The 14,918-nt window shown below is 35.1% G+C and overlaps 2 protein-coding genes across 4 annotated transcripts; one reads left to right on the top strand and one right to left on the bottom strand.

Moving 5' to 3' along the window:
• The first annotated feature begins 753 nt into the window (after positions 1-753).
• LOC130648485 (lens fiber membrane intrinsic protein-like) lies at positions 754-1,224 on the top strand. The gene has a single exon (XM_057454537.1). The coding sequence runs from the start codon at positions 754-756 to the stop codon at positions 1,222-1,224; it is 471 nt and encodes a 156-aa protein (XP_057310520.1).
• Positions 1,225-2,771: 1,547 nt separating this feature from the next.
• LOC130648998 (uncharacterized) lies at positions 2,772-14,918 on the bottom strand. Of its 3 annotated transcripts, none has more exons than XM_057455171.1 (10): positions 14,780-14,918; positions 10,677-11,508; positions 9,357-10,267; positions 9,047-9,187; positions 8,308-8,938; positions 7,851-8,088; positions 6,259-6,460; positions 4,876-5,700; positions 4,350-4,553; positions 2,772-3,623 (listed from the first exon to the last, which is right to left on the bottom strand). In XM_057455171.1, the coding sequence occupies exons 2-10, from the start codon at positions 11,458-11,460 to the stop codon at positions 3,369-3,371; spliced, it is 4,191 nt and encodes a 1,396-aa protein (XP_057311154.1). In that variant the 5' UTR covers positions 11,461-11,508; positions 14,780-14,918; the 3' UTR covers positions 2,772-3,368. The 3 variants fall into 3 exon arrangements, with proteins under 3 accessions (XP_057311154.1, XP_057311153.1, XP_057311156.1); XM_057455170.1 differs by lacking the exon at positions 14,780-14,918 and adding an exon at positions 14,561-14,770; XM_057455173.1 differs by lacking the exon at positions 10,677-11,508 and having other exon boundaries at positions 14,780-14,885.

The following is a 14,918-nucleotide window of genomic DNA, read 5'->3' as shown; positions in this document are numbered from 1 at the left end:
TCTTCCTCCCCTCCGACTGTTACTATGTTACATTACCGCTAGAGATACGTAGAGTATTTCTCAAACTTGCTTGTGACACACATGCCGCTTAGCGGTCAGTAGATGGCACCAAAGGGGCTGACAACAGTCCATTTAAGGTGCACCGGAGTGGGGACTCGAACCTGAAACCTTATGATTACAAGCCGAATGCGCTACCACTACACCATCTTCGCTTAAGCGTAAGAACCACAAAACACGCACAGAACATAGTTTTATATTTAAGTTTCCATATCAGGAAAAAATTAAATCAACTTTTACACTTTTTGTTTTCACTTGCAGCCAATATGAGCGATGGTAAAGTTAGTTTAGATGAAAAAAATAAAAAGTAGAAAATACAAACATATTGTGAACAACAGTGGTGTGAAATACTGGGCGAATATCATTTCCATGGAATAAAGGAAGCCCTGGTGCGAGGTTGCATCACTGTTGAAGTTTTGGACATGTTTTAAACGTTTTCTGACGTGTTCTTGAACTTAAGAAAATTCATTAGAGAGTTCTAAGCTAGGTGAATTTTTAAAAAGTTACTACTGGAGAATCTAAAATTGTGAAATTAAACTCCTGTAAAATAATTTTCTACCGGACTTCCATAAAAATTAGAAATTTTACACGAATGTTGTTCCGAAACAGTGACGTAGCTTTCTTTAACTATGCCAATAAATATAAAAAGATAAGCGAATTGAAAAACCTCATGTCTTGATGTTTAGATAGAAAAAGATGGTAGCTATTCGAAGTATATCACTGGCAATCGCCGTTGTCACGTGCACGCTGTTTTGGGCGTCGACCATTGGCGTAGCCTGGGTGAAGAACAAAATGTATCCTGACTCTTCCATAGGTATATGGAGAATATGTGTTCCTATTCATGGTTGTTCATCTATTTCTTATGATGATTCTACAGACGTCTGGCATAACGCAGTCAGAGCTTTCGTATGTTTGGCTATCATAGCGAACTTTGTCGGAATCGGATTACTCGCCGCTGGTTTTTGGTCGCCAAAGATTCGAGGAATCATAGCTACGTTTCCTATGTTTTTAGCGAGTCTTTTTGAAATTATTGCTTTATCCGTGTATGCTGGAAAATTCGAGTTACCCGAAGCCCATCAATTTGGATGGAGTTTTATTTTGGGCTGGGTTGCTAGTGTGTGCGCTATTGCTTCTGCAATTTTAGCCATTTTCTCGGAAAAATATTAATATAAAAAAGTTCAAGAGTTCTGTTGGCAATGATGTTGAATATGAAGATGAAAAATGCATATGTATATATGTGCTCGCACCTTCTCGTTTTGGGTTTTTATTTTTTAAATTGACAATCTTTTTTAATTTTGTATTGCATACGTTCGTAGAAATGAAATAGTGCTTGATCTATTTACATCTTGTTTCAACACACGTGTCTATGCCATGGTTAAAGTGATAAAAATGGAACAAAAATCTGACCGTTGTTTCGCCATCCTTTTTTTTCTATTTACTCATTGCCATAGCATAAACGGGTAAATTGAGAATCAAATCAACAGATAAATCTTCTCCATGATATTTTAGTATATTTACTGAGGTTATAAATAAATAAAGCCTATAAATTTTTAAAACAGCTAAATAATTCTAAAAAATTAATCTAAGAAGATTCTCTAAAGATCTACGTCCCCCCTTTCGCAACCACTTTTCAATTAACACCATAGCAAAATGAAATTGTAATCTTATCCTGCTAAAAAATGTGCACCTTATAAAACTTCAATTAAAAAGCACTGGATATGATTAAAAAGACAACCTCGTCCTGATGTCAAAGCCGCTAGCGCTTACTTGGTGGCCTCGATGTTCCAACGTTTAGTTATGTGATATGGGTTAATCACGAAATATCTAAGACAAAAAGTCGATCATGATTGAAAATATCATTGAAAAAGACTAAAAATAGTAACAGTTCCAAATAGGCGATAAAACGTTCGATATAAAAAGCTTTTTAAAAAAATTTTGATACAAATATTTTAAATTTTATGTCGTTCCGGATCCTCACGTTTTCTCCAAAAAAAAATGCTAACTAAAATGAAAACAAAAAAAAAGCATAACACACATCAGATTAGTTTTTAGTGTAGAACCAGCCTTGCAGAAATAACCTTCGTATCACGTTGCCACGTGACCTTTACGCAAAAAATGGCGGGATATTCAGAAGTTCAATCACACGTTGGTTAGCTTTCAAGTATTTATGGTCCCTTTCACCCACCCAAAAATGTCTATGGAAAAATAAATAAGGTCAATTTCGTTTAAGCGAAGTGAATTAGAAATTAATTAAAAATAAAAGCCAAGAATAGCTGAGCTATGTATGTGCGGAGATGTGAAAGGTAAAGCGGTGTGATTTTTTTTAACACTGTCAACTAACGTTGTCAGCTTCACTTTTTTAGCAAAAGCGGTCCACTCCATGCTACCTCTGAATAAAAAATATCTAGTACCGAAGCGTGATGAACATGTGAACATCTATTCTTTATCCTCAAGTGATATTGGATTAGCTTTTGAGAAAAAAAAAAGGACTACATATAGGACGGATTTGTTCCCGCTAACATTTCAAATCCCCGTGTACGTAAGTTAATTCCTTTGGTAATTTCCGACATAATGAAGAATCCAATTGATCTAATTTCTTCATGTCCAACAATGTTCTACAAATCTATGGCGAAAGACTATTTTGAAATATGAATATCGATTTTCTTGTCAAAATATTTAATTTCGCAATTCTTTGGAGGAACACATAAAAAGTCTTTGGGGTTACGAATCCATCTATTCTGGTATTTATACCAAAGGTTATAAATAAATGAAGCCTATAAATTTTTGAAACAGCTAAATAATTCTAAAAAATTCACTGAAGATCTACATCCTGTCTTTCGAAATCACGTTTGAAATAACACCATAACAAAATAAAATTGTAATCTTATCTTGTTAAAAAATGTGCACGATATAAAAATTTGACTAAAAAACACTGAAGATAAGCAAATAGACATCCTCATCCTGAATTCAAAGCCACTAGCGCTTACTTGACGGTCTCGATGTTCCAACGTTAAGTTATGTGACCCGGGTAAATCACAAATTATTTAATACAAAAAGTCGATGCCGCATACATTCGCAATAGCAAAAAAAATTTGCTCGCAATATGATTTTGTCTATATTTATGTACAAAAAAATTCGTCTACTCAGAAAATAAAACATGCGTTACATAAATTTCTAAAAAAAAAATAGATTAAATTTAAATTCATCATTAAAATCTAATTAAAATCTAACCACATTAAGAAATGTCTGCCATTTTGTAAATCATGTTTTTTAAGCCTATATACAAAATTAACGCGCGAAAAGTACATGGTCTAACGTCTTCCAAAGATGGCGCAGTTACTGTAAGTATACTGGAAGGTCCCGTCTGCATCTGGGATAACAAATGGAACTTTGGTTTCTTCAAGTAACACTAAATCTGGCAACAGTAAATCGCGAAGGCCTTCTATTGTATAAAAATCTTCCCCATCCTTTTTAAATCCGCCTATCCAATTCTCAACATTTGTATGTTCGCTCTTCCATGTGTAAGGTGAAGCAATGACCAATAATCCTTTTGAAGATAACATCGCCTAAAAGTTGTCAAAAGACGTTTAAAGCATGCTTCACCTTTTTTTCGCCTTCTCACTTTGTAGACAATAGTTTAAAACTTAAAGAATACGCCAATCTTGACCACAGAGCTCTTTAAGATAAAGGTTTAATCTCAAAGAGCTCTGGGGACGAGAATGAGTACATGCAATTTTCAAAAGTAACACTAAAATTTAACGCTGCTTCAGTTTCTGTTTCATAAACACTTGTTCATAGGCGTAGACGAGCCCAGGATTGAGAATTTTTCCACGTGTTAACTACTGGTCTTTATAGATTTCGCGAAATGAAGAAGTCGCTGGGAACCAGACGTTTTTAATGTAGCCTGTCTTATCTGTTCTGAAATTAAACATTGTAAGACAATTTAACACCATACTAGAGGCTAACTTCGAATAAAAAGCACACGTGAAACTACTCAGACACAAAATTAATTCCTTTTCTTAATCTGGCTACATACTTAAACCACAGAAATGTTAGCAAACATAAACATTTTGTGAATAAAGTTCTAATTAAAGATGATTGAGCAAAAACTTTCACTAAACAACGCCTACGAAATATTCTGAGAGTATCGCCTTCCGCGAATAACCAACGTTTAATTCTACCAAACTTTTCCACAGGGCATTTTTGTATCTTTGCCGACATATTAGCATCATTGGTAAGGGACCTTATGAATGAAATTGTCAGTCCTACATATCTCTACGCAGAAGACTCACCTTACTCTGAAGTACCCAATCCTTCGGACTATGAAGTCGATCGATAAGATTGCACCCCACAATCAAGTCAAACTTTTGATCTGCATACATTTCAACTTGTTTGTGACTGTCACCCTGCCGAGCTGATAAATTTGCCAGTTTTTTATCCGCTTTGCTTTTCTGCATCAAATCGACAAAGCCTTGGGAGTAATCATACGCCATTACCTTGTAAGAATAACAAACCAGATATAATTAGGCACATTTCATTAATTAGCCACGTTTTAAAGTTCTGAAGACAATGGTTGAGTGACGGACCAAAATCTAATGACCGGGATATGTATGAAGGGCAAACTTTAGGGCGGGCTGTTGACTAGTTGAAATGTAATATTGTTACGAATGTCAGTATTTGCGTCTGTTACCTTTTCTTACATTTACTTCTGTTTTGTTTAAAAAAACTTCAGTTGCTACAAGAACAATCACTACCAGAGAATTTTGAACGTTTTGACGTTGCTTCATAATGGCATCACACAATATCATGAATATTTACCTGCTTGAAATGTTGGCATAACTCTATTGCCGTTCTTCCTGGACCACACCCAGCATCAAGCGCCGTATTAAAATTGATTTGATGTTTTCTACACGCATCCACACAAACTTTAGCCATCTGAAGTGGGAAATTCTCTACTGAAAGCAGGCCTGGTCCGAAATGAAACCTCTTATAGGAAGCTAAGATGTCTCCATCTTCATAATACTTTTCTGTGGTGAATTCTTCGTCCACAGCTACCTTCTTCGATTCAACTTGAAGGGACACTTCATTGTCTTGATCCAACTTCTTCACCCAAACAGAAAGTTGAGATATAAAATACTGGTGTTTGTTTCGCGTTTCGTAATAAACATGCGCGTATTCCGTCACATTGTTTTTCATAAAAGGACTGCAATGGGTCTTCAGCACCGACATCGAGTGGTTCTTATTCTTACACGAATCTTCACTCAACAAATCATCTATGCTACCCAATATAAGTAAACCTCCTCGTCTTAATCGATTTATTAGTTGCAGCAGCTCCGCGCCACCATCTTTGTGTCTAAAATCAGCAACAATGACGTCATAGTTATCAAGTTGAGACCTCATGTTGTTGTAGTCAGCCTGCATATAGTTGACCGTGTTGTTTTTCTCCGCCAGAAGACTCTCGGAAGTTTCTGTTAAATGATATTCCATAGGTTTAACAATGAACCCTTCTAATTGTTGATACCATTGGATTCTCGTGTCATCCAAAAGACTTTTGAGGACTTGTAAATCATTCGCTGAATTATCTGTGTGGTCGATGAACAGGTTTTGACAACCACGTAATATTTCAAGGGTACTTCTACCAGGCTGAAAGAGTAGATGCAAAAGAATTGAATAAATTACTAGTAAAACTTGCTAATAAAGTACTGGTCAATAATTTGTACTTTTTGATTTTGATTTTTAATGGCTAACTCTTGCTTTTTGTTTAGAAAGACTAAATTCAAGATTTTTCTTGCTCAGTTGTGTTATGTATCACACGTTTCATTATATAAGGATCATTCTTAGAAATTCGAAATTTCAAAAAAATAAATATTTCAGATTACTCGAAACCAAGCCCTGATGATTCTGATAAAGGTTGATAATTTTTCGTCTCAATACGTTAAATAAAACAAGCCTGATAATGAGGCTGTGATAAAGAACTGTGGTTGTGAACCACAGAAAAGACATCTCGAATGCTTTTTATTTATAACTGCTGTATTTCTCCCTTTTTTTCTTTGTAGTTTGTTCACTTTAAGCTCGGCTAATGGTTATCACATATTGGCTTTTTTAAAGGAAAGGAGCCTAGTATTGCTTGTGAAGGGGTTAGTTATAAAGCAGTGTGTATATAAAAGATTAACATGTAAGATATAAAGTAACAGAACTAACCCCTCCAAAGGAAACCAACAGCTTAGACTGCTTCTTATCAACATTTTTCACATGTTCGTTTATCAGTTGCACAGAAGTTTGACCTAGAAGTTTCGGCCAGTTCTCTATTGGCTGCTTCTCCACTAAAAGTTTCTCAGTGAAGTCGGAATAATGTTCACTGATCTTCATGGTCAGCTCGTTTTGGTCAAACATATTTAGTACTCTAAAAGGAAAGGAATTACAAAATCACAAAAACCTAAATATTGAGAAATCACGTGAGTTTTTGTTTTAGTACACCCAGTGAGATATTGCTGGAATGCACACATTAATCTAGTAATGTACCTAAAAGTGGTTATAGAGTTATATCTCTACTCCAACTATATCTTAAAAAAGTATATTTCAGTTTGTAATTCAACGTTTACATACTTCTCCAAACATCCACATCAGTATTGTTTACACTCCATGTTTTTAGATAAATAAAAACGAAAGTTGATTGTTTATGTTTTTGATGTGAATGAGATGCGATGACATATTTTATTTTAAACGTAAACATGAATCATAAATAGATTATTAGAATAGTCTATCTGGATTGACAGAAAACTCATTGAGTTTTAATAAAATCGATGGAGCGCAATGGTTAAAGGAAAGAGAAACTATATCTGTTATTCTCATTTTATTTTTGAAAAACACCTCATGTTTCCCTCATCTCTCCTCGCTCTATATGACACGAAATAATGTTATAACTGATATAAGGGATTCTTCAAGGAAACGCTAATTTTATACTGTCCCTTAGATACTCTGGTTACCAATGTTTCGCATAATGGAATTTCATATCAACCGCAACAACCTCGGAAAGTATATTTCATAAATTTTGTATTAAATAAAAAACTACTTTGTAATAAGCATCGTGTGATGACACACGCCGTATCATGTGGTGACACACGCCGCACCATGAGGCGACACACGTACTCCTGAACAAAGTCATCTTCAATTCCTCATTAGGCTATGAAGAACTTTAATGCGCCTATAAAGGGCGCGAAATAAGGATCAAAAAGCTGTACATTTTGACATTGCGGGGTCAGGAGCAAGGAGTTGATTATCTTCTTAATTCAATATTTTAGGAAATCTTCATCAGCAACCTCATCCAAAGAGCTTCTTGCCTTTTGAAAATAGGCGTCAAGTGACAGATTACGACTTTGACATCTGAAAACAAATATTAGTGACGAGGATGCTATAATTGGTGATGTCAGCAAATCAGTGGCAAGTAATATTTCACTCAGTTTAAATTTTTATTATTCACAGTATTTATACAGAATATAGCCACTTTGGTGTTGGAAACACTGTTATCAATGTGTGCCCTGTGTTTAGAATGCATACATTAAGTATACACTAGCATTGCCTACCCAATTGCCCTATCATGACATGGGTTGCCCTGCAGCTGTGACAAAGCCACTTGCTGACCACGCTGTGAAACGAACCACAAACCTTGTGATTGCGAAGCGGGCTCCATAACCACAAGACCACGCACCAATAAATACTTATTTTGATAAAATTAAGCTAAAATCGTTTTTTCATGTTAGGTTTCATGTGATATTTTATGGAACGCAACTTACCTTTCATGGTAAGTGTTCTCGCTGCAGACGTAACGAATGCCAGCGTATTGGTAGAAATGTCTTCTAAAACCATACCGAGCGTTCACATTGGCGCAATTTCCCATCGAAATCCACGACCCGCCAAGAATATGATTGTGAAAACCATCAATCGTTGGCAATGTAAAATCATTGTAGAAAGGATCAATTCGAAATCCTTTTAACACGGTCAAGATGGAAACACTGTGACGCCAGACGTTCCCTATGTTTAGTATGATACCGATTAGTCATGGCGGATTTAGGTAAATAGACAAGACTATCTATATCAATTTTTTATGCTTAGTTAATTACGTTTGTTTATCAAAATGGTTCCACTCTTATCTGAACTGTTTCTTCTGAAAAAACTAATATTGTGCCACCATTGTACCTTATGTAGATCAAAACTGCAGTACGAGTTACATGACGACTGCGTTTTTCTTACCTGAAACGTCATAAACCTTAACACCATCGATTTCGCCTCCGTACATGTTCACAGGCGTTGGCGAGGCATATTTGTTTAAATTAGTATTACTAGATTCATTTTGCACAATTTGACGCATATGAAACGATTCATCGTGAGATATGAGTCGTAATTTCTTTCCGAGCTGTGCACCTTTCCATTTACAGAACGCCTGGGCTTCCAAGTTGTTCACTTCAACAGGTAAATTCCATGGCATTGGTATTTCCTCTAGCATTGCTCTGTAACGTTTCTTGTTTCTCCAGAATCGGGGCTCTGAAACTTTCATGTCATTCACAAATTTCCAGCCTTCTTGAGACCACCATTTCTTTTCCGTGTAACCACCTGCTTCCACAAACTGCAAATACTCTGCATTTGAAACTAACATTTGACTGGCCTGAAATGACTCCAGATGCTTTTCCTCGTGACCATACTCATTGTCCCACCCATACAAATCTTGCTCCAAGTTTGTCTTGCCCAATAAAACAGTCCCGCTTGGAATAGGCACCAATTTATTAGTATCTGGCATTCCAAGAGCCTCTGCATTAGATTTCTTACTATTCCAATATGTTTGATAATTAAAGGTATGCTTGTTCTTTATCAAGTTTAGTGGCACCTAAAAAAATAGAAATCTTAAAAACTGGTTGAATGTACAAAACTTAAAAGTGCATTTTTTATGGATATTATCCTTTAAATTCAAATGTAAAACGTCTTAATAGCTTACCTGTGAAATGATCACTGCACTCGTTTCCATATGAATCTTCTCATGTTCCATTCCCATAAGCAGTATCCAGTAAAGCGAACCTGGCTCAACAGGACTCGTAATAGGATTTGCATCAATCAGTTCCAACACGAGTTCTTTCACCTTTTGTATGTAAAAGACATAACAGTCAACGGCTTTTTTACCATAAAAGTGTGTGAAAAAACAGATTGAATGACAGATGTGGACAGATTTAATGATGATAACATTCGAAGTAAGCTACCATATACATATAGACAGAACAATACTCAAATATATTAAAATTGTCACGCACCTTTTCCCGGTAGTTTTTCACTTTTTCCAAATACAATATTTTTTCGGCTCTGTTAAAACCTGTCCATTCGTAATTATCTTCCAATATGTCATCCCACGACATTTCATCAACCCCAACTGAGAATGATGACTCCATTTCGCTGTCGATTCGATCAAAACGCGATATATTTCCACTCACGAGCAGTTTGTTGATGTAAAACACAGCAGTGTGACCATAATAAAAGATCAAGTGATGTCTCAGTGGTTCAGCGCGAATAAAATACGCTTCCAACTCCAGTACGGAGAAGAGTTTCTCATACAGGTCAAACATGAATAAAAATTGATGACGAACTGCTTCACGACTACATTTAGATAATTCCAAATTGTTATTTGTCATCATTTTCAATGAGTTGAAATCTTCCTGATCGTTGTATGACCAGCAAGAAAGTCGCAAGTAGATTGTTTGACCAGATGGTCTAGTACAGGATCGACCTTTTTGACCAAACGATTTTTTCGTACTGCAATCTTGTGATATTTCTTTAACGCTTACAAAGACCCCGTAATCTTGAAGTGTGTTTTGAATCTTATTGATGCCTTGAATCGGTTCAAGTTGAGCATTTTCCAATGTTACAACATTTATCACTCTGTCTCTTGTATTAGGCAACAAAGGGGAGAAGAAACCAGATATATTCTTCTGCAGGAGATTCGAGGCGTAACGAAACTGTTTTTCACCATACTTCTTGAAGATTTTCAGTGCTTTACTTAGGGTAATGTATGACAAGTATGAATCCATCATGCCTTGCCAGAGAAAAGCGGATCGTACCTTCTCTGTTGTACCCAATTTAGCATTCCTTGGTTCCCAACCAAATGAAATAACGGGTGGGGATGGTGCTTCTGTTTTGTATAAAACAACTCCACATGTTTTAACGTTACCTTAAAGAAAGTGTAAAATGTTGGTATTAGACAATTGTAAGCCACATGGCACCTCATGCAAGTTACATCTTCACCCCTTAGTACCGAATAATTATTAATTTACTTAGATTGAACAAAGTATTTACTCATTTCCTTGCCAAATTTTTGTTAAATTAAACGTGTATCTGGATACAAGTAGCCTAAAGAAAAGAATCAAGAACAATGTTGCGTAGTAACGTCATTTCTTTAACTAAATACAACAACCATAAGGATTTTTTTCTGCACCCGTTTTCCAATTATTCTACCCACCTCCCCTTAAAACGCGTTTTCTACCCTTCTCTCAAATTATTTGTCAATATAACTACTAATATTTTACATGTTTTTCAACAACTGACTAACAAAACAAACTTGCATAGATTCTCCTACTAACCTATCCATTTGTGAGTGCTCATGACAAAATAATCAACTTCTTTCAACACATCAACATTGTCACCAAAAAATAACTCGCAACTCTGAGTGCCATCAACAACAAGTACGATGTTGTTTGTCTTACAAAATTTAGCGATCGCCTTTAGTGGTAAAACTCTACCACTTTGACTTGACACTTCATCACAAAACAGAACCGTAAAGTCGCATTCTGAATAAGCTTCCTCTAAAGTACTGAGGATAATGTTCGGGTCTTCTTCGAACAATGGATTCTCTCCGGGACTAACTGGAATGAGATTAGTTATGTCATCATTTTCTTCATAAAAAGACAACAGCTTTTTCGTGGCACCATACAAAGGATCTAAACAGGCAATTCTTTCATGTTGTTTTTCCTTGATAAGCAAATCAGCAACGGATTTCATTCCAAATGTACAATTCTGGACCAGAAGAACGTTTTCAGTGCGAAAGAACGCCTCTGCTACTTCATAACTGTGCTTAACTAAGGGCAAACAAACTTGATCGTAAAAGACATCAGAACTGGTTTCGGAAAACTCTCGAAGGAGCATACTCAGCTTATAAACATCGCTATAGGCACGCCCAAATGCTGCATTGTTAAGGTAAGCACTGTTAGAAACCACTTTAATCAAATCGTGAATATCCAAATTGTCTGAAATATCACTGTAAAGAGCTTCATATAGATTTCCTGGAAGAAACTTCTTTACATCAGTAGAATCTCTAAACGAACCAATCGGTTCAACATTTCTTGTATGAAAGGCGGGCTCTGGCATCTCTGCTGTTGGTCAGCCTTCACATAAATGTTTAGCCTTTTAACTGCTCTAAGAAAAAAAAGGTAAAAAGACACTATGATTGGTTAATTATGATCGTGTAATGCATACAATAACTTCTTTTTAACTGTTCGGAGTTGTCAGTTCTTATACTTTTTTGCAAGGAAGGAGTTTTTTGAGATACAAGTTATAAAGGACACGTCTAAATTTCAGCTGGATGTTCATATTTTTCACACTTTTTTAACGTCAAATGTTTTTGTTTGTGTTCTTTGACCATAATCAATGCAATAAAAAATATACATGTCTATTAGTGAAAATAAAAAAAGGGTGTGCTCATTAATTAGCACTTTTCTGCTATTGAAAACACATATCATTTCGACGTCTGAAAACAATCTTAACGTTTGAAGTTTTAAAAAAACACTTCAGCATTAATAATTCCTGCAAGCCACGTTCTCATAGAAAATACGTATCATAAGGATTTTTGTTGATCTTAAAGTTTTATTTTTACCTGTTTCCAGTGACATTTTGGAGGTAAGAAAAACAAAAAGAGAAACTTGTCTCTTTTTTTATCAGGACGGCGAGATATCGCCGTACAGATGTCAGAAAAGATGCAAAATGACCTGGAGACGAGGTTGACATGTTGCGTGAAAGCTTCTCGCCAGCACTATCCTTTTAGGATAGATAAATATTTTATTTTAGATATATTTTAATGTCATCTACATAATCGCGTTTCTGGGGCCTGTGTTTTATTTTTTTATATTTAAAAGGAACATAAGGGGGGGGGGGGACATACTAGGTACGAGTATAGTCTTTTTTAGTTTAAAGGGGTCGGGAAAGATCCCCCTCACCCCTGGACTGAAAACGGTTTAAAATTTAAAAGCAGTGTTATTACCAAAAAATCAATATGTACAAAAATTTAATTATTCTTGTTTGTGATTAGTCATAAGTCATAAAAAAATTGAGACAAATAAACTACAGCATACAAAAAAATTGAGACAGATAAACAAAAGAATACGAAAAAGATGGAGTCAGATAAATAAAAGAGGATAATCTCCATAATAATAGGCGTATTTTGTCTGTCTCTGCGCGGACCCCACGCCAAACTAGAAAATGATGTTACGGAAACAGGAATATCAAAGACAATATATTTTTATCCACTTTGTTGCGACGGGTAAATGTAATAGACGTGCTGTCTCTGCGCGGACCCCCCGCTGGGTTAAAAAAATCATGATACGGAAACACGAATATCAAATGCGATATATTTTTATCTACTTTGTTGCGACGGGTAAATTTAAAGGACGGGCGAACCCGTGTATTTTTTCACGGGCAACAACTAGTGAAACAATAATAGCCATTCGGGTTAAAATTAGAGGAAAGTTTGGATAAATGCGTGTTGTAATTAAAAGAAGCAGGTCAAGATTGCTTAAAAGTCTTTGTTATTGTTTAGTTGTTTGTATATTTAGTTTCCCTCACTGTTATTTATTTTCCTCTGTTCATGTCACTCATGTGACCTGAGTGTAACTATTAATACATTTTTCATTAGAAAAATCTTCTAAAACCAAAAATAACTGAAAATAAGAACTGCAAGGCTAAATTTTTACTGAAACATGGTAGAGTGCCCGGGCAAAAATTACAAAAGTTGTAATTGTGAAATGAATTAAAAACGCTCACAATATAAGAAAAAAAATAAAATAAAATTCCAGATTAAACATGTGGAAAGGTAAGAACATGTTGAAGCCGGACTCCCTGGTTTTAATAAAATGTGTAATTATAACCAAATATATATTTTTATTCTTTGTAATTGCAATTTATTTTTTGATAATTACATTGTATTTAAATTTAGCTTTCTTTCAATTATGTTCCTCTTTTGCTTACATAAACTAAAAAGCTTCACGTAAAATACTCAGACTGAAGATATCCGTAAATAGCACATAAAGGTTTTGAAATGCTTTGTATCTTACAACGTCTAATATAGATTAAGAAATGCAATTTTTGAAATAGATTAAAGCTGTCGTACAATTTCCTTTCATGCAATACAGCCTGTATTGTTTTTATGACAAAAAACAACAAATAGAAGCAGTTCATATTAAAATATGTTTATTTTTTGCTGACAAGTGTCGTAATGTACGCCTTTTAAAAGTGTCTACAAGATAATTGACTGTTCTTAATTTTAGAATCCTTTCACAATTATTTTTTGTTATTATGTTCTTAATAGAAAAAAAGAACAACTTAATTCAGTCTCATTCTGTTCTTATTGAACTTCCAGATCTCATTAATGAAAACTCACACCATTAATTTTGCACGGTTTGGTTCATTTCCATTTTGCATCGATCTTGTTTTATGGAAAAAATTAAACTCGGATGTAGGCAAAATCCGAAGGGTCTTGTTCTTATTCCGCTTTGTAGAAACATGGAAAAAACGTGGCGAAAAAGATTTCTTTGTTTCTCTGAATAAAATATTAAAAATGTCATAGATAATAGTTAGTTCACAGTTAAGCGGAGATGGTGTAGTGGTAGCGCATTTGGTTTGTGATCATAAGGTTTCAGGTTCGAGTCCACAACTTGGACTTTACGCATTTTAAACGTAGTCTTGTCAGCTCGTTGTGAACCGCTGTTTATTTCAGAGCAACTAATCCGTGGCCAGTGGAATAACCATGCGTTTGCCCCTCCTTTTTATACCGCATTGCGTGCGTCTCGCTATCTGCGATACCATTTTGCGTGACAGACAGACGTATACGAGTATTAAAGTATAGATGCTATACGTATTTCTGGCGATAAAGGAACGGAGTTACAGTAGCTTGGAGCCAGCCAGTAAAATGACTTTATTTTTAAAACTTATTCCAAGTTTTGCACTGTGACGATCGATAAAGATATTTCTACTTCACATCATGTTGTCTACATTGGTCACACAGTCCTGCAACAACTTAAGTATTTTTAATGCAAGTAAGTTAGCCCATGTATATGCTAAGCTACGCCACAACTACATAGTTTCTGTTGGTTTAGCAAAATCTGTTGGTTTTATTATTTGTGGTTTTAAAGAAAAAGCTAAAAGTTGCAGAAGTTGCTTTTCGCAATTGTTAATATATACAAAGCAGTGGACTTACCTTGAGATCTGCTCAAATGCTTCATGTAAAATGAAAAAAATGTGTGATCTTTCAAAGGTATAATATGTGATAAATTAAAAATTGATTTTAAAACATCATTCGATTGAAGCTACAGAATACAAGCCATAACTGTTTCTTAAAACAGGTGGAAATAAAGCATACTCGTTTGAATAGATTTAAATTTTTTACTAGCATATGCAAAAAGAATAAATCAAATACCTGTATCGTATACTGCGATTATTATATGGTACCGGTTTTTATTATTTACTGTAAACTCATAAAATGTCATCCGTTGTACTGTTTCTTGAAATGTTCATCAATGTGTGCTCACTTGCTTCTAACGATCAAATTTATACCT

Source organism: Hydractinia symbiolongicarpus, chromosome 7 (assembly GCF_029227915.1).
Source record: "Hydractinia symbiolongicarpus strain clone_291-10 chromosome 7, HSymV2.1, whole genome shotgun sequence".
Lineage (NCBI taxonomy): Eukaryota > Metazoa > Cnidaria > Hydrozoa > Anthoathecata > Hydractiniidae > Hydractinia > Hydractinia symbiolongicarpus.
The sequence above is the reverse complement of the archived record's forward strand: the minus strand, read 5'-3'. Positions and strand labels throughout refer to the sequence as shown.

Coding starts and splice junctions, on each gene's coding strand:
- LOC130648485 (XM_057454537.1), top strand. CDS start 754: ATGGTAGCTATTCGAAGTATATCACTGGCAATCGCCGTTGTCACGTGC.
- LOC130648998 (XM_057455171.1), bottom strand. CDS start 11,460: ATGCCAGAGCCCGCCTTTCATACAAGAAATGTTGAACCGATTGGTTCG. Junction 8,939..9,046: donor GTGCAGTGATCATTTCACAG/GTAAGCTATTAA, acceptor CTATTTTTTTAG/GTGCCACTAAACTTGATAAA. Junction 4,554..4,875: donor TATGCCAACATTTCAAGCAG/GTAAATATTCAT, acceptor TATTCTTACAAG/GTAATGGCGTATGATTACTC.